The sequence below is a fragment of the Marmota marmota genome, unplaced genomic scaffold, assembly GCF_001458135.2.
Source record: "Marmota marmota marmota unplaced genomic scaffold, marMar, whole genome shotgun sequence".
In the NCBI taxonomy this organism is placed as follows: Eukaryota; Metazoa; Chordata; class Mammalia; order Rodentia; family Sciuridae; genus Marmota; species Marmota marmota.
The window spans coordinates 17,460,745-17,480,588 of NW_026000019.1; the positions used below are offsets into that span (position 1 = coordinate 17,460,745).

At 50.0% G+C, this 19,844-nt stretch overlaps 2 protein-coding genes across 3 annotated transcripts in view; one reads left to right on the forward strand and one right to left on the reverse strand.

Annotated features, from left to right (window-relative positions):
- Window positions 1–5,784, forward strand: part of Kiaa0040 (KIAA0040 ortholog) — a 36,831-nt gene extending 31,047 nt beyond the window's left edge. The window contains exon 2 of the mRNA XM_015491788.2: window positions 2,367–5,784. Within this exon, the coding sequence (XP_015347274.1) occupies window positions 2,496–2,786 (291 nt within the window). The 5' untranslated portion in view covers window positions 2,367–2,495 and the 3' untranslated portion in view covers window positions 2,787–5,784. The remainder of the gene's footprint in view (window positions 1–2,366) is intronic.
- Window positions 5,785–13,453: 7,669 nt separating this feature from the next.
- Window positions 13,454–19,844, reverse strand: part of Tnn (tenascin N) — a 73,392-nt gene continuing 67,001 nt past the window's right edge. For both annotated transcript variants that reach the window (XM_048809997.1, XM_015491789.2), the window contains 2 exons: window positions 17,092–17,255; window positions 13,454–14,618 (listed from right to left, as the gene is read on the reverse strand). In XM_048809997.1, the coding sequence (XP_048665954.1) occupies window positions 14,478–14,618; window positions 17,092–17,255 (305 nt within the window). In that variant the 3' untranslated portion in view covers window positions 13,454–14,477. The remainder of the gene's footprint in view (window positions 14,619–17,091; window positions 17,256–19,844) is intronic.

Here is a 19,844-nt window from a genome sequence, read left to right on the forward strand (position 1 = left end):
GCCACAGGCGAGGGGTGGACAGAAGAGTGAGGGCTGCAAGCCTGCGGGGTTGCTTTTCCCCACAAACTGCCTGGCGGTGTGACCATGTGTGAGCAGACCCAAGTCCTGGGGTGTTCCCAGACCCTGGGGACTTGGGAAGAGCCTCCAGCCAGGGACGTGGCTTCTCAGAGCGCTTTTCTTTGTTGTGCGTTGAGTTTGGGCAGCCAGCTGCTTTCTATAAACCTGCACTTGGGCAGGACTTGGTCCTTATGCTATGTTTCTTTATGCATTTGGGAAGTGTCTAACAATGGAAAATAAATCTCTTTGCAGTCTTTTCTACAATAGACTGGGACAAATGTTTAAGTCATTCTGGGGAATAGCCAGGAATTGTAAGATTCTGCAAATCCTGGGCTTCTTGCCAGAAATGGGTTAATTCCATACAAAGGAACTGGAGGTCCCAGAGCAACACCTGTGAACAGCTCAACCCTTGGGGATCTGGAACAAAACTCCCCAGAATGAGCAAGGCCAGCTCTGCCACTCACTGCATGACTTGTGCTTCTACCTCTTCTGCTGGGGATGGGACATAACGGCACCTTCTTCACAAGGGTACAGTGAAGGTTAGATGAGTTCATAGGTGCACAGTGCCTAGAGCAGTGGCATATAATAGTGCTTAATAAAAATTAGCTGAAATTATCACTATTATAGCATTACTTCAGTCTCTATGGTCAAAGGGCCCAATAGTAGGTGCCAATTTATACAGTTGGGAACATTGTGTAAATAGTGGCATCTGGGGTGGGGATCACATGCCAGCAGACCAGGACTGAGGTTGGGGGAGCCTGGATGGGTGCATGGGTACTAGGTATATGGGACATTTATAGATTACGCTATGCAAGGAATTAGACCTTGAAGGACAACCATGGGATGCCACATGTAACACCCCACCCAGCAGGGCCATGCCTTTGTGCTCCAGTGCAAGGTAATGGGTGAGCCTGAGTTACCCGCTGGTGCTTCCGTCCACAGGCACAGCACCATCCTGCTGGGTGCCTCAAAGATAAAATGCATGTGGAGTGATTAGAAAAGTATCAAGTGAACCCTAACGTGAAGCAACAGCTCATCACTCTGGCTTCTCCACTTGCCCACCATCCTTGGGTCTGGGTGTTCACCGCCCCTCTGTGTGGCCTCCAGCATGTCACCTCACCACTCTGGGCCTCAGGTGTGTCATCTTTCAGTGAGACAGTTGGCCAGGATGATCTCTAAAGTCTACACCCTGAAAATCAGTGATTCTGGTATTTGGGTACCAAGAGGTCTCTTAAATGCCTGTGAATCATGCCTGACCTCAAAGTCTTATTTGGACACAAGAACTTGTGGGTTCCAGGACCCAAGGGACCCTCTGTGGCATGACACTTGAGAGCTGAGCCCTAGGGTGCCCGTGAAGAGGCAGAGGGGTAATAAGCAAGAGATGCTGCCCTGTGCGGGAACAGGAGAATGTCCCCGTACACTGAGGTCAGCACAGGGGCAGGGGGTCCAAACACCCCCGTTTTCAAGGAGCTGAAAGGCTCCTTACCCCTGAGATGCAAAGGAGCAGGTAGTGAAGGAGTCTTGGGAACAGAAAGTAGAGAGGAAGGTGAGGAAGGAGGAGAAGGTGCCGAGAATCAGGCCCAGGAGTGGGGCCTGGGAAGGGGAGGAGACATGCAGCAGGACATCAAGGAAGGCAGGGGTGGGGCAAGTTGAGGACAGTGTCCTCTGAGCCTGGAGGAGGCTCAGGTCCCCTGCCACAGGCAGCAAGGCATAGACATTGCATCTTGTGCTTGAGCTTTAGTTAGCATTGGGAATGGCAAGTTACGTTCATAGAGGGTCACATCCAGCAGTGTCCCGTGGGAAGTGTGAGGCCACTACCTGGCAGGTGGGCGGCAGTGGGGAAAAGATTGAGAACTGCCACCGCAGAGGGTCTGGAGTGCCAGCGCCTCCTCAAAACCCTGGCTACTCACATCGATTCATGTACCCAAGAATTTTTGATCAGCTACTCTGCGCCGGATCGGATAGAATAGTAATGTTTGTATAGTAAACCCCAAAGTGTGTGTATACACAGCAAGAACGGACTGGTGCCTGTTGACCAAACGCACACATTTACCTTCTTCATTGAGTCACAATAAAATTTCAGTGGACTATTTGAAAATCTGTTCTTCTGTCTCCTCTCTTTGTAAACCTAAAATCTGTGAGGCTACTAAAATCATAGGGCTGAGGATGAGCTCGGGGCTAGAGCCTTCAGAGCACATGCGAGGCGCCAGGTCCACCCCAGCATCACAAAACAGCCTGCCAAAAATAAATAGGGGAACCATACACCTCCCACTGCATTTCTCTTCATGTCTCGGTTTTTCTCTCCTCAGGGGCTTTGATGGCATGCTCAGGCCCAGAGCTGAAAGAGGAATAAATTCCAAGTGGCCGAGGCTGTGTCCTCCGGGGCCCAGGACTTGCTCGCGAGTGACCTGGCCGTGAGCCCCACACAGCCCAGCACCATGGAGAGAGTCATCACCTTCTTCAGCTCCATCTGGGACATCATCGTGACCAAGCACCAGGAGGGCATCTTCAACACCGTCTGCCTGGCCATCCTCCTGGGGCTGCCGCTCGTCGTGGTTCTCACGCTCATCTTCATCTGCTGCCACTGCTGCTGGAGCCGGCCAGGCAGGAGCAGACCACGGCCCGCGCAAAACAAGAGGAAGAAGAAGAAGAAGGATGAAGAAGACCTCTGGATCTCTGTCCAGCCCAAGCTTCTCCAGATGGAGAAGAGGCCATCGCTGCCTGTCTAGCTCCCTCTGGGGCCAAGCCTCCTCCCGTCCCCACAGAGACTAGGGAGCAGGAATCCCTGGAGAGACGCACTCATGTCCCCAGACTACCTACTCAACCAGGGAACCAATCTCAGACTCAGTGTCCCCACGGAGGGCACTCCCCGGGGAGCACATGGACGTGTCTTGCTCTGTCTTGGCCACTATGTGTCCAGTAGCCATGCCTCTGACGGCGACCCAAGCATGCATTCCATCTTGCCTCTGCACACCCCATACCCCAAAGCACCAAGAACGTGAGTCTGTCCATCTTGACACAGCTTCCCCGTGTACCCACACACCATCACACGGGCAGATTCAGGCAACGGCGCAAGGGCAAGTCTATTCTGCTCATCTGATGGCTGTCGACTGTGTGCTCCGGGCCAGCAGCGCATTACACACACTTGCAGAAATGCCTGGTGGGAAGGCGTGGCTAGACTCAGGCACTTAGACACAGTTGTGCAGCCAGGCAAGGCCCCCACGCACTGTCTGCTCCGTATTTCAGTCAGGTTGGAGACGTTGCCTCCCTATTCCTGTACCTACGCTGCCTTTCACTGGAGAGTCTGGCAGCCTGGTACTGCCCCTATTCCAATGCAGATTGACACAGACACACCAAGTTCCTGTGCTTCTGACTCCTCACCTGTGCCCCTGTAAAGTCTGATGATCAAAATTCACTGAAAGCTCTTTTCTCGCAACATTGTTCTCGTTGCCACTGATGGGTATTCAGTGTGGGCCAAGACCTCTCTGGGACACTACCCCATAACCACTCAGCAAGGTGCCCTTTTCCAAGCAAAAACAAACAGCTCTTGGCGGTGACTGCTAGAAAACTATGGAAACCCCTCATCCACTTCAGTGGGCTCCAAGTGTATACCTGTGCAATTATGTTTTCCAGATGGAAATGTTAGATGCTACAACTGAGTGAGGTATCCTCTTTCTACCAAAGATTTTCAGTAGGAAAGGAATTAAGACAATCACAGCACCATCTCCAAGAATGCACACAGGGAATGATTTCATATGGTTGTAAGGGGTGCATGGTGTGGTGCAGGAGGGACCCAGAAGTAGCAACTGAAATGAAAGTAGGATGTAGCTATAAAGAAGTTTATTAATATTTATCTTGAAGCTCAGGCAAGTACCTTGCACACAGTAGGTACTCATAACTGTAGTTTCTGTTTGATACATGGTGACATTATGGGTAAACTCTGATACCTCACCAATTCCCCCCAAGTGACCTTGTAAGAGAGCCCACTAACTACTGCAATGGCTGGAACTAGGTATTGGGTTCCACAGGAGACTACATGCAGAGCTAAGGGGCAAGAGGATGCTCACGCTCTAAGGGATGTGAGGACATAGAAGCTAGGTCCCCAATGAGTTGAGCAGGCCCCTCCTCACCAGGCTGAGGTTGGGAGGCACAGTTAATCTACCATATGATGAACTGGTTGGCATTTTGATTGCATATGACCATATTACAAAGATGGATCATTCCCAATCTGGGAGCAGGTTGTACTCTAACAATTCATTTGCAGATCTTCTAGGGAGCTCTCTTGAAATATTTTCCCATGGAAGCTGTTCTAGACAGTGGCAAAATCACTGCCTAATAGCACAGCTAAACTATGACATTTAGAAAAAAAAACTAAATTCATCAAGGCTGTGTGAATGGAGAAATGTACTCAATTTGCTTACTTGGGCTACCTGGTACTCACTTGCCCTCCAGGTACACTCCAGGTCCAAGGAGGGTGGGCATCTGGTGGTGACCAGGGTCTAGGACAGAACTCTGTGAACCTAACTTAGGCCTGCTTAGGTGTCCAACCAGTCATGTTTGCCCTGGGGTGAGATTCCTTAGCGACTCAGGCCTCCACTCTTAAACCCCTTTGACCCAGAAAAAAAGCACTTTCTGATTCTGTGTCCCCTTGTCACTTGGAGAACTTGTTATAGAGCATCAGACTGTCTCCTGCATGTCCCAGGATGGCCAGTCATCTCTTCACACCACATGCCTCCCTTGTCCTCTGCTGCCCACCAGGACCAGCTGGCCTTCCCATCCCCAGCTCTCAGTCCCTCTAACGTAGATGACTTGGGAGAGACATGGAGACAGGCAGAGAGATGGGGTGTCGGGATCTGGGGTCATGGATCATCAGCATCAGGGACCATATGAGTAACATGGTTCCCATGGTAACTGGCCACCAAATTGAATTAAGACAGCAGTCAGTTGGCTGCTGTGACAAGGCTTTTGTCCCTAGGCACAGGGCCCCTGCCATCTCCTAAACGCACGGACTTTCTCCCACTCTGGAAGTGAAACACCCAGAAACTCACATCTCAATTGTCTCCAAAGCCCAAGATGCAGAAGACTCCACCTGGAAGGGGCTTGTCTGTTCCTCTCCCGGCCTCCCCACAGCCTCATGGTGCCTAGGCCTGTGCTGGAAGCGTGCCAGGCCCTCAGATTGTTGGACAAATGGAAGCTCGGAAGGGCCAAAGGAACCTTCCGCACGTCCTCTCCCCCCCCCTCCTTGCCCCTCCCGTGCCCCTCCTAGTCCCTCTTCTCCCTGCGCCCGCGGTTTAGCTGTCTACTCCCTCCCCTTTTACTCCCTGTATCCCAGCCTCTGTCCCAGAACCACCTCTGGCAACCACTGGGACCTCGGGACTCCTGTCCACATGGCTCATCTGGGGAGGTGAGGTTAATGGGGGACAAAACGAGGATCTGTAAAGAAGAGGCCTCAACCAGCACAGGCTAGGAGAGAGGGTCCCCAGGCCCAGAGTTCTCACAGCCTTAGCCAAACCCAGACACGGTCAGAGGAGATATGCCCGCCATTGCTCAGAGTCGCTGTTTGTTTGCATTTCTTGGTGGGGAGGGAGAGGAAAAGGACAGTGTAGAGAAAGGAAATTCCCCTTTCCAAGAAGAATATAAATGATCAAAGCTGTATAATATTTTTCAGTAAAATTCAAATACGTGTAAAAGAAAATTTTATTTAAATAAATATTTTGAAAATCAAAAGCTGTGCCTAGCCTCCTTGCTGGCCGGAGTCAGTTACTTCCCTAACATCAGGTGTTACTCTCCCTTGGCCAGGCCTCAGAAGTGATGGGGGCAGGGGCTCACTCTGGACCCCTACCCAACCCTGCCTGGTCACCACCTCCCCAGAGCAGAGTCACAGGTCGAAGGACCAGGAACGTGGCTTTCTCACCCCTCTTTGCTAAGCAGACAGCCTCAGAGACCAAACTCCTCAGAGGTGCCAACTCCGGAAAAACACACTTACGTTCCCTGGCAACCCTTAGAGAACTTTCCCTTCTATGAGGTCAATCAATGGCTTCTCACAGAGAAAGGAGAAAGAGCAAAGACCTAAGCAAAAAATCGACCTCTGGGCTAATCTGGTGCTGGGAAGGGAAGGATCAAGAGCCTCTAGGGAGCCACCAGGGACTGAGCTATGGGTGTTTGCCTGGTGAGCGGGATGGGGGGTACACACACGTGCACACTTGCATGTATAGATAAGTGTACACCTTGTTTTTGAGTCACCCAGAGCTTTGCATTGGTTATGAAATGCAATGATTTAGATCCTCCTGATTCCTCTCCTATGATGCTAAGAATTGCTGTTAAAGCAGAAGCTGTCCAGAGCATGCTGCCCAAGAATCACGAGTAATGGAAGTGCTCTCCCTCAACACCGTCTAGTATGGCACCATCGCCACAGTGGCTGTTTAAATCCATTAAAATCAAATCAAAGGTCTGCCAGCTCAGTTCTGCCAGCCATACTTCAAGTGTCCAGCAGCCACACGTGGCTAGCTACTCTCATCCTGGATGACATAGGTCCATGATCTCCTGGGGAACCACTTTCAAACGCATTGGCAGAACTCCATGCTGGACTGTATTTTAACGAGGCTCAGGAAGGAAGGCCCGTGGGACAGGCTCCCGTTCTGCCCTGTCTCCCCCCAGGCAGGCTACATCTGAAGTTCTACTTGGTTCCCAGTACCCATGACACCAGGCAATGGAGGCTTCACTTAGCTTCCCCTTCATTCCCAGGACCTGACAAAACTTTCCAGAGCAGTTAGGGATGTTGACCAGAAACCACCAGGAAGGGAGCGGCCCCTGCACCCCTGAAGGGAGCCACCACTGATGCCCCCAGCCCCTCCACCAGGCCCCCTGGGGTGTGCCCAGGGTTCCCACAGAACCATCGGCCATCACACTCTCAACTCACCAGGGCACCCCTGCGTGGGCCTTGCCTGTGACTTCAGCATGATTCCCAAATTAAACCCCCAGGACTACGAGGCCGAGTGAAGATCCCTTCAGCCAGCTTTCTGTTTCTGTCACAGTTTCAGAGGGAAGTTTTCAGACACCTTTGTGGACAACCCCATAAGGTGGTGCTTTACTCAGGAAGGGTGGCCTGCATGCACTGAGTCCCCTCTCACGATATCTGTTCCATAGACGTCTGGACCATCCACTACGTGCCACACACACTGGGTGCCAGACGTGCAAAGCTGTCCAGAGGGGCTCACAGCCTGACTGAGGGGGCAGACAAGCAAAGAGACCACCATGATCCAGTGTGGTCACTGCTTCCTTAGAGGGATGCCCCAGGGCTGGTGTCAGGACAGGCTGACGGGAGACCACGGGAGCACCAATGGCTGTCTGGTAGAAGGTGGCCAGGAGGGTCCGTCTGCACAGTGAACATTGGGAAGGTGCACTCTGGAATAGGGGTGCAGGGGACAGCTGACGAGACCATTCAGAAGCCATCTGAGCTGTCGAGTCACGGGTGCTGTGGGCTAGGACTCAGGAGGAGGGTGGTCCGACCCTGCTGCTGACTCCAGCTCCCACTGGTCATATCCTTCAGGCCCCTGCATCTTTCTGTCAAGACTTATCTGCAAAGTGGAGCTGATGGCAGTCCCTGTCTCCCAGGGGTGAAAAGCTTAAATGAGATAATGCATACAAAGCATTTAGCACAGGGCCTGGCTTATAGAAAGTGCTCAGTAAAGGTTGGGTGTTGTTAATCAGAATAGAGGGAAAGTCATGAGAGAGCTGTCCCAGGAGTCAAAAGAGCAGCGACTCTCAGGAAGAAAGCAAATTCCACAGGACAGAACGATGCAGACAGGCCCCACGCGATGGGGATTCACCCTGATTTTTACTAACCTTTCCCTGTCTCACTCTTCTCTTTCTCTTTCTTCCATTCATGAACCATATGATCCTGTGAACAGCCTTAGAGCTGGCTAGAGACACACCCCTAGCAAGGAGGAAAACAGAAAAGCAACACAAAAATCAAAAGTTTTGAATGAAATCATAAAACCTACTATCTTACCATTCCAGAGGGTTTGCAATACATAGAGAGCACTTTCATTACCTCATTTGACATCCACTTTATAAATGAAGAAAATGAGGCCCACCAAAGGGAAGCCCACTGATCTGGCCTGGAATGGAAACCAGAGTCTCAGGCTCTTGCCCCAGAGCACCCACACACCAGGCCCGGCCCAGGCTGATTTGCTGATTTGGGTTCCTCCAGACTTCTAGGAGCACCTCCTTTGAGTCAGAAATTACTGAATGCAATCAGCCATAGCCTGTGACATGCCCAAATGTCTCCTTCAGATGCTCCACAGCAAGCCCCATCTGCCTCCTTAGCTGTCTCTAAGCCTAATTGTCCTTACTCACCAAAATAAAGCACTGCTTTCATTTCATTTCCTTCTTTTATTGGAATTATAATACTACTGCAGTACTATTGTTTTCTGCTTTGTTCTTATGATTACCCTGCAGTTCATCTATTTTATAGAATAAACAGGCTTTATGGGCTAACCTGGAAATCTAACTTATTTAGATAACGTTGGAATCAGAACCAAAAGCCTTTCCCCCATGGAAGCAAACAACCAAAAAGAGGACTTTGGGAAGCATCTGAAAACTTGGAACTGCTTGAAATCCCTTCCAGGAGTGCCCCCTTACCTTCCTGCATGCTGACAACCTCCAGCCCCTGTCTCCCTGCTCAGCCTGGTACGCCAGGTCTGGGAACAGAGGCCAGGTCTCACTAGGCAACCTCTTCAAGGTAGCGCCTCTTACCTACTTGTGAATTGGTCCAGCAACAACCCTGCCTGAGCAACCACCAAGGGCAGGTGGATGTTGATATGAGCCACCCTGGCTGATCCTCCATACAACTTCCCAAGAAGGAAGAGGGAAACCCTAGCTCCCAGATTCCCGCATTATGGAGGAGAGAGATGCTAAGGCAAAGAGGCTCTTGGTAAGACCACACTGCCATCTCCTGGCCAGGATGAGTATAGCAAGGCTCTGGCACCAGGCTGCAGGCGCCAACTGTACTGATCAGCTCCTAGGGACAGGCACGTCCTCCTGCCCTGGTGAAGGGATTAAAGCATGATTTGGAAGTTTGTTTAGTAGAGGACCTTTTCCAGTAGCTGACTACCCTTTGCCAAGAGCTCTTCGCCGTTCCTGTTTTTCCTTCCTCCTGGCTATTCCTGCATCTGCATTTCTCCCATGTACATATTTTCCGTTCACACCCTACACCTGGTTCTTCTCCTTCCTTGATCACAATTCCTTCAGCACTTCCTAGCTGCAATAGTCCTTGAATCCCTGAAAATTCCAAGTTCAAAAACAGAGCTCTTGACCTCATCTGACTGACAGACTCAGGACCCTTTCCCAGAGGGAGCAGCTGTGAGCAGCATCGGACTCCGAGCTCTGCCAGGTGAGGACGGCCCCTCCTCTTAAATCCTGTTGACTTTCCTTCCACAGATCTGTTTCACCTGCGCCCTCCCTCCCTTTCCCGGTTGCAGGCCAAGGAAGTCATTACACGTTGCCTGAACTCGTGATTCTCCCTCCTCCCCAAGCCCTCCCCAAGAGGGTGGTTAGATGGGTGGCAGGTGCAGTTGGATGCCTTCTGATGTTCTGCAGCACAGCCGAGTAACTGTGGTTGACAACAATTAATTGAATATTTCAAAATAGCTAGAAGAAAGGGTTGTGAATGCTCCCAATACAAAGAATGATGAATGCCTGAGGCGATGGATGCGCCAATTACCCGGATCTGATCATTACGCATTATATACGCGTACTGAAATGTCAAACTGGGCCCCTCAGATGTGTGCAATTACCATGTTTCAATTAAAAATATATATTTTTTTTAAAATCTCACCACCCCCATTCTCTATTCTGCCTTCAGACTGATGATATTTTCAAAATAAAACCTGACCGTGTCACTGCAGAGTTTAGGAACCTCTGAGAGTTCTACGCTGTCCAAATGCTTTCACGTGAGCAGTAGCTCTGGTCCCTGCGGGATGTTAGAATCCCCCCGGGGAGCTCTGAAAAGCTCAGATGCACAGGACTCACCTGAGACCCACTGAAATGGAGTCTTTGGAGGGGAGTGAGTCTCTGTGCACATCAAAGCTCATGTGGACTCTGATGGGCAGTGCCAGCTGAGGGCCACCGTGATGGCATGGCAGGGAATCCTGGCCCACTCCTGTAGACTGGTTCCCAAGCTCTTCACATCTGCTAGGTGCCCTGGCACCCCAGGGTGTCTGTGTCCTCCCCTGGAAGATTCAGACCCATCCTTCCAGAACTAATGCTGACACATCACCGCAAAGATTTCTCCAGCACCCACGGTGGGACTGGTGGCCCTGCTCTGCTCACCATGGCCCTGGTGACTCATGGTCCCCATGCTGCCACCGTCCTAGTTTGTTGCCACACTGTCTTCCCACAGCCCTGCCAGCTGCTCTAGAGCAATGGTGGTTCTGCTCATCCTGTGTCCTGTACGGGGCGGGCCACACTCAGGGAACTCCGCCAAACGCTTGCATGACTACTGTCCTGTCCCTACCCTGGCCTGGCCTGCGGTCCAACCCTTCCACGTGAGCTTCTGTGTGCTCTGGTTTGCACTAAGGGGTAGACATTGCTTCCCAGGAGCTTCACAACCTTGATGGTTCAGATCCTGGCCCATATTCAGCCACCAGAGCAGGCGCTTCAGGAGCTTGCCACATCAAAAGAGGTCAGGCACACGTGAAGGTCGGGGTGGAATGCCTCCCAGAGCCAGGTAAACACCTTTTGGAACGAGCTTCCCAGACTTCCTTCCCTGCCCCAGTGGAACTCTTGAAGGTCAGCTGAGTTCTCCACCCCACCCCTCCTTTGGGCCAGCATAGGTCCTACATGCAAAGGAATATGAACTAACTAACCCACTCCAGTTTCCTACAGGACCCCTGTGGCCCCTGGTGGAGAAAGCCTGGCTCAGTGAGCACGGGTGTGCACCCTGCAATCTACTGCCATCAGACCCCACCAGAGCAAAAAGACCTTCAGCAAAAAGAGGTTCAGGGCTACTCAGAGTGGTCACCAATCCAGCAGGAGCCCCCAACCCCCCACACCTACTGACTTACAACATCCGGGGACAGGGTGCAGCAGTCCGTGTTTTATGAGTGCTTAAGTTTAAGAAGCAGGTTAAAACTGAAGAGCAGGGCTGGGGATGTGGCTCAAGCGGTAGCGCGCTCGCCTGGCATGCGTGCGGCCTGGGGTTCGATCCTCAGCACCACATACAAGCAAAGATGTCGTGTACGCCGAAAACTAAAAAATAAATATTAAAATTCTCTCTCTCTCTCTCTCTCTCTCTCTCTCTCTCTCTCTCTCTCTCTCTCTCCATCCCTGCTCTGAGCAGTGCCTGGATTGAAGCCATTCTGCTGTTTTAGGAGGCACTTCTTTGCTGGAACTCCTGGACCTACTGCGATGGGCCCAGGACTTCTGAGTCACAGGGCTGAGTACCCTCATGCACAGGTGCAGAGCATAGCACAGAGGAATCCAGAGATGACTTGAAACTGGGAAGCTGTACAGAAGGACCTTTAAGACAAGCAAGGAAAAGAGCTCAGGTCCAGGGCCCAACAAAGCTGGGTCAAGGCATGTCTCTGCAAAAGCTCCCCCTCAGCGCCCATCACAGCACCCTCCTCCACCCCATCCCCACCTCCATCTCTCTTTTTTTTAAAATATATGACAGCAGAATGCATTACAATTCTTATTACACATATAGAGCACAATTTTTCATATCTCTGGTTGTATACAAAGTATATTCACACCAATTCATGTCTTCATACATGGACTTTGGATAATAATGTCCATCACATTCCACCATCATTTCTAACCCCATGCCACCTCCCTTCCCCTCCAACCCCTCTGCCCTATCTAAAGCTCGTCCATTCGGCCCATGTTCCTTCTCCCTATCCCACTGTGAATCAGCCTCCTTATATCAAAGAAAACATTCAGCATTTGTTTTTTTGGGATTGGCTAACTTCACTTAGCATTATCTTCTCCAACTTCATCCATTTACCTGCAAATGCCATGGTTTTATTCTCTTTTATTGCTGAGTAATATTCCATTGTGTATATATGCCACTTTTTTATCCATTCATCTATTGAAGGGCACCTGGGTTGGTTGCACAGTTTAGCTATTGTGAATTGTGCTGCTATAAACATTGATGTGGCTGTGTCCCTGTAGTATGGTGTTTTTAAGTCCTTTGGTTATAGACAGAGAAGAGGGATAGCTGGGTCAAATGGTGGTTCCATTCCCCATTTTCCAAGGAATCTCCATACTGCTTTCCATATTGGCTGCACAAATTTGCAGTCCCACCAGCAGTGTATGAGTGTGCCTTTTTCCCCACATCCTCACCAACACTTATTGTTGTTGTATGCATAATAGCTGCCATTCTGACTGGAGTGAGATGAAATCTTAGAGTGGTTTTAATTTGCATTTTTCTGATTGCTAGTGATGATGAACATTTTTTCATGGATTTGTTGATTGATTGTATATCATCTTCTCAGAAGTGACTGTTCAGGTCCTTGGCCCATTTGTTGATTGGGTTATTTGGGGTTTTTGGTGCTTAGCTTTTTGAGTTCATCACCTCCATCTCTTACTCCTACTCTTTTTCTCCTGCAGCATTTATCACTCTTGAAATTAGATACTTATTCTTCATTGTCAGTCTCCACCACAAGACTATGAGCATAATTTATTTGCTATTTATTGCTGGTCTTGACCTCTAGTATATAAGCACTAGAATATATAGAACAAAACATATAAGCAAATGTCTTGTTCACGCGGCTAGGTCCAGTGCTTCGTTCGGAGGGAACCCGGTACATCACATGTCTGTTGAATGAACAGGTGAATGAATGAGTGAATGACGGCTTTGTGAGCACCAGGCCAGCATTGGGCTTGCTCACCCATTTCCCCCAGTGTCCAACAGGCTGCCTGGTACCAAGCCAGCGAACTCTTCATAGGTTCCTGAGTCAATGAACTGATCAGCCCCAACATGAAGATCATACCTCATGCAGACCACTCATTATTAGATCTAAGGTTACTATGGCATTGCTCAGTGTGTCCATCTGGGGAGGGAGTGGGACAGAAACAGGAAAACCGCCAACTTGGAAGGTTGGCAAAGACAGTCTCAGGAATATGGTGTGACGTTCACCCAGAGGTCAACACCTGGAGAAGCCCAGGCAGTCACCTACACCTGCCCTGATGGGACACTGTAGCTTTTAGGACATACACTTCCTTCCCACGCATGTGCTTCTGCATTGCAAATGCCATCATTTGCCATCACACAGGAAGACAGCACAGCCAACCAAATTCCATCATAATGTGCCAATTTCGCCTTCACTTGCACTTAGGTTAAGTTTAGCGTTCAAGTGCACTTATTCAGGGAAAAAAAAACACAAAGCAAAATTTATTTTTGATCAAGGGATTTATTTCTTCTTGAATAGGAATTTAAGTTACTTCAATGGCCATTGACTTAGCTACAGAAAACTTCCAGGATGATAGGAAACAAGCAAGAAGAATCTGACTCTGTCCAGTCAAGCAGTAAGCCTCATGGGGCTGGGGAACCTGGGAAAACCCAGGGTCCAGCAGGGACGGGAGCCGGGGAAGCGGCGAGGCTGAGGGCCACATGGGCACAAAGGGGAGTCCAGGAAGAGTCCTGGGTGGAACTAGTTATTAAGAGAGTCAAATCATTTAAAGTTGAAATGAGTGAGAATTTATTTACAACATATGCAGATCTATGCAAGTGATTATGCAAATGGATGGAAAGGGGGCAGTTAAAGATAGCAGTAAAATGGGAGCTTCCGTTTCCAGCAAGCCGGAGGAGCCCTGTCAGAGCTCAGCTAAATGTGAGTGCACTGGCCCTTCCCCTTCATGTGCCCCATAACACCAGCAGTATAAAGTGGGTAAGAGCTGCACTTTCTCTCAAAACCCAGGAAGAACAACAAATGCCGGGCTGCCTCAGCCCTGACCCCTGGGGAGTCGGAACCTCTCTGTGATGCTTTTTTCCAGAAAGATTTGTAGTAGCAGAGCTTTAAATATGTGTATATATACACACCCATTTCTAGAGATTCCCGATGGGTGAGATACTAGGTGATTCATCTTTTCACCCTAATGCAGTTTATGTATTATCAAAGTGGGCTGAAGACCCGTGAGTTCCAACACCCTTCCCCACTCACACATACTGTGCAACTACAATATTGAGGATTCTCGGGTCCCCTGGGGGTAGCTGGGAGAAAATGCAGGTGACAGGGGTGGAACTGCTGTGATTTGAAGTGGGGGACCCATTTGTTCTGGGTTACCCATCAATCTCAGAAACTAGAGGCCCTGAGCAACCCTCAGACTTCCGTCCCCCCATCCCCACTAACCACCAGCCCAAGCCTACACAGCCCCAACCCCAGCTGGTGGCTTCCTGCGAAGACTGCTGCAACCGGCCATCAGAAGGCTCTCGTCTTTCCTCTCAGTGTCCGCTTCTTTCTGCCAGAGAAACGCCCTCTGCTGTAGCCATGGGGGCGGATTTTCAACTCCACGTAAGGAATGGAGAACTCGTGTCCTTTCCAGGGCTCCCAGTTCACCCCCTACGAAGAAGGCCAACATCAAGAAGAGGCATCCGGAAGGAGGGCAGGGGAGGGTACAGTACCAAGCAGTCCTCTGTATCCAGTGAAATTCCTCTCTCCCTCCCTCCTTCTCTCTCTCCAGGGGAGAGAGGAGACAAGGTGGCCCCTCTGATTCTGGGGAGGTGAGAGTCAGATCTGAAGGCACCCTCTGCTGGGCAGCTGGGGTTCGACAAACTGAGGGGACAGATTCCTGCAGCCTCTGTGCTGGGAGGATGGGATGTGAGTCCAGGATGTGGATGAGGCCAGAGGCCCCCAAAATAACACGGGGTCCACCTGGCCAGCAATGAGCAAATTAGCTTGGCCTCACTCTTTCCCCTTCCAAAAAAATTAAAGGCAAAAAATAAACATATTAATTGGCCAATTGTGTAAAATCATTTTCAATTTAGACTGTTTAGATATTAGCTCTGGGGTAACAAATAACCCGCTGAAAACTAAATTTCATTTTATGTCTTTTGACTGGTGAGCACAATAATATTTAATTCACTTAATAACCTTGCAACCTGGCCAATAAAGAGCCCAAGTGACCGATTTTATGTATTTTAATTTGTGAGGTAAATAATAAACAAGAAGCTAAATGCCTTGCAGACTGTGAAAAGCACATTAACCAGATGAATGTCTTTTATTAGCAAATATGGGGATGGTTTAGGGCATGCTGGCTGCTCGGTTCAAATATCTGATCTCTGATGGCAAGTTTCTCTGAGTCAGCCCACATGCTGCCACCATGATTGATGGGCCCACCCTCCTTGGCTTCCCTGGGGGGCAAATTTATTCTTCCCTTTGAAAAACTACATAAGGATTGGGAGTCTCCTCAGCCTAGTTAGGATCAAAGGGATAAAAATGTACCTGGACTTTAGATGTAGTAATATTGGAATGGAGTGAGTTCTGGGGAAAGGTGTCTTCCTGAAGGGCAGGATCAGGACCTGGGATGTGTTACGATCTTTACATGAGGAATATTCAGAGGTAAACGATTAGACTATGAGAGCTGTAACCTGGTCAGTCCATCCTAGTTTGAGTGGACCAACTGGGTGATAACTGCAGACAGGTGGGGTATGACTGAAGGAGGAGGGTCACTGGGGTCGTGCCCTGGAAGGGCTCATCTTCCCTATGGCCCTTTCCCCTCTGTCTCTTGCTGCTTCCTGGCCCCCAGGAGCAGAGCAGAGCTCCTCCACTACACCCTCTGCCATGATGTTCTGCCCCGCCTGGGGCCCAGAGCCTCGCAGTTGGCCCATCATGGACTGAACCTCTGAAACCCTGAGCCAAGATAAACTTTTTCTCCTCTAAGTTGTCCTTGTCAGGTACTTTGGTCACAGCTATAAAAAGCTGGCTAACCCAGATGGGAAACTGGAAGCCCAAGATGGAACTCCGAGGGCTTGTGGGGAGGTCTGATGATGACTAGGAGGAAAGATGCAATTTTCCAAAAGCTGGGAGAGCCCACAGGAGACACCCAGTAGCTGACAGAATCCAGATGATACTCAAGAGTCTGGAGGTTTGAGAAGTGGTTACTAGGAAACCCTCAGAGCAAGGAGGGGAGAGGTGCCCTCCTGGACTCTCAGCCCTGCGTACACTCTTACTGCAGAGACCCCTCTAGCACAACGCTCTGGGAGGACACGGGGTGGGCTTTGGGTGAAGTAGATCCAAGGATAAGTCCAACCTGAGGCAGAAGAGAGTACCTTCCTGGTGATCAGGGACTTGAGAGAAATGGCTCTGATCCCATGAGAACAACTAGGAAGGACCATGAAGTGTCAGGTGTGGAAAACGTTCTTCTCTCCCCAACATCCACAGGTGGAAGCCCTAACCCCCAGTGTGATGGTATCAGGAGGTAGGCCTTTAGGAGGTCATTAGTTTAGATGAGATCATGAAGGTACTGTCCTATGATGAGATTCATGCCCTTATGAGAAGAGGAAGAGGCAATAAAATCTCTCTCTCTCTCTCTCTCTCTCTCTCTCTCTCTCTCTTACTCCCCACCCCCACCCCCTGCTCTCTTGCTCTCTCTACAGCCAGGAAGCAAGGCCCCACCAAGAGCTGGACCTGTGGCACCCTGATCTTAGATTTCCCAACCTCTACGAGAAATAAATGTCTGTTGCTCAAGCCACCCTTCAGTGGCATTCTGTTAGAGCAGCCTAAGCTGACTGGGACAACGTGTGTGTGAACTGGTAAGGTGAAATGGTGGTGACCCATGTCATCTAGCTTTATACGGCAGTGGGCAGTTGGAGTTTCCCACCCACCTACCACCAAGTAAGTGTAAAGCCCTGGAATGCAGAGGGCAGGGGACGTCAAGGGACGTGACATCAAGGCCGGAAGCCTAGAGGAGAAGCTTTTCTGTCCTGACTGGAAGTCTTGGAGAGAGAGGAGCCCCCAGACCAGGGAGCAGGGTGCCCTTTGGGGAGCCAATGTGGGCAGAGCTGGAACAGAGAGATGTTTGCCTCTCACATACCTCACTGTGCTTGGTCTCCCCGTATTTGCCATTGGGATTGGCCAAGTGGCAGTTCTTGTACCACCATCCACCATGATGGGTCAGGGCACAGTTGCTGAGGGCGATATCATTGTCCCTGTCAAAAGTTGTAAATTTCCATCCATTGTGGTAAGTAAGAGCGTCCCCTGCAGGAGAGAAGAGCAGGGAGGCAGAGCCATAAGGGGATAATCAAGGCATTCCCAGGAAAGTGCCCATGGACCCAGTCACTTATATGTCACGATGGTCACCAGTCTCTGAAAACAGCCATCATGGGAGCAGAACATGAGTGAACAGGTCCTCTTTCCTGGCCTGTCGCCCCAATTCCAGGCTTGTTTCTCCAACAGCCTCAACATTTTCACATGGAAGCTGCACGGTTACATCAAATGTCCAGCCACCCCTCACACGAGATGACCACTCTGTCCTTTCATCTCTGCTGTGCTGAACCCCTGCACCATGTCCAACAAGCCCCTCATGCCCCTGACCACCCTTTCTCCTCAGCTCCTCGCACCCCCCCTCCCCTGTTGCTGCCACCCCAGGCCTCTCCTCATCTTCTCTCTGGCTTCTCGTCCGCCAGCCCCCCGGAAGCCCAAACACCCATTTTCACTCTCTCCAACCTAACATCCTGATCCTACCACAGGGAGGTGACTTACTCCTCCAAGTGACAGTCTTGTCACTTGGCTGTCCCCTAGACACAATCTCAGATTCCACTGTCCCCACCAGGCACTCTCCACTTATAAATCAAGCCAGTCCACCTTTCATGGCAAGTCTGCCCTTCATTGGTCAAAACCTAACCTCCCGTAAAGCCTAGTAACGCCACTGCTAGGGAAGAGCCTCACTGATCCCCCTGATGTACGCACACACCCCTGAACCTGGAGCCCGTCATGTGTACAGTTCCGCACTTCTTTACATCCCATCTGAGCCCTGCCTCTATGATCTTAGCTGTCTTTCCCTATGGCACTTGTCATCTTTATAAGTTCACTTCTTTCTCAGCTCATAAAAGGCAACGGAGTCCCATATTACACTCAAGCTTCGTCAAGTTCTGTTCCAGCAACAACGATGCCTACAATTGCATCGAATCTGAGTTCATGGAGCAGCTTCACACACATGTTCCCGTTTAACTCTCACGGGCCTGCAAGGTGGGCAGGGCAGTTCTTGGTCCCGTGAGGAAATAAACCCACAGCGGTTAGACTCTAGGGAATTTTAAAGTCCCACAGTCCACAAATGGCAGAGCTGGGACCCAACCCCAGTTCCTCAGATTCTAAGACCAGTGTTCTTTCTGAGAGACCAGTTCATGATGACTCCTTGATTCCAAGACAGGGCTTCGAATGCTCTAGCAAGAGCAAGCTATCTCTGAAAGCCCTACAGGCTTCGCCCAGCCCTAAAGAACCAGAAACTGATTATGGGGTGGGCCCCTGCCATCTGTGCTTCAACTAGCCCTTAGATGTTTCTGATGCAGACTACAGTTTCCTGCATTCACCTACCTAGTCAAGGACATTTACTGGACACCTGCTATGGATTAGCACCATGCCAGGCTCTGGGAATATAAAAAATGAGGAAGTCCTTGTTCAAAAAGCTTAGCTGGGGTGAGTGTTTATAAAGAATTGGTAGGGTCTGGGGGTTCAGCTTGGTGATGGAGCACGTGTTTAACAAGCATCAGGTCCTGGGTTCCAAAAAAAAAAAAAAGTTGGTAACACTTTGTGCAAAGGGAAGGTCCTGGTTTCCCCTCCACCTCTGTGAGCTGAACAGCCACTCTTTTATGCCTCACCCAGCCAAGGCAGGAGGAGCAAGTGGCCAGAGAGGCCACTCCACTTCAACCCAGCAAAATGGCTCTGCCCCCATCAGTCTCCAATCAAAGAAAGGCACTTCCCCCTCCCTCCAAGGTTCTCCCAGGTAGTTTACTACAGCTGGAAATAACATGTGAGCCCCTCAGCAACATTCTTTTAGTGAGCATAGCTGACCTAAGTTGCGTGAACGTTCCCAGAGCTGTTTTCTAAGAATTCAGGCAGAAGCTTTCTTAAAGATATGTTCATGGTTATCTAACCCTGGGCACTGGGACGAAGAAAGGTGAAGCTGGTTTCAGTCTGAGTGTGGAAGGATTTTTTTTTTTAATTTTTTTGTGGTTGTTTTCTGCAGATGAATGTTTTCTGAGGCCATCCTACCATTCAGAGTGTAGATAGTGAGTATACTCACAAAACAGAAAATAACTTGCTCTGGTCATCTGGTCCCATTAAGAATCTTATGTCCCTGAGTGACATCAAGTAATCAAGCCAGTGGGGCTCAGACGCCCTCCCTCCTTCCCACTGAGGTTGAGGATGAAACACTGATGAGGGACAAAGGCCCACCTCAGAACAACGGGACTTGGGGTCAGTGCAGGTCCATAAAAGGTCTGAACCCAAGTTCAAGGTGGGGCCACTGATATGGTCATCATTCACCTCATCAAAATGTCACCCTGGGACACATTCCCCTCCTCCAGCACTTCAGGGGACAAGAAAGTTGACCCAGGAATCTACCATCTCAGACCAGGAGAATCCATTAGCCTCCTGTCCCCTGCCTTGCGTTTGGACCTGGAAAGTCTCCTATCCTGGGATGTGCGGTAGGCGAAGAGAAGAGGTGCAGTTTCAAGCTTTCCCTTTTGTCCATGTATCCATTAATGTTTTTCCTCTTCCTCAAGTACTAGCTTTTGAAAATCTGCTTCAAAACAAGGAAGCCACTGTCATTCGTAGAAAAAAAAAATC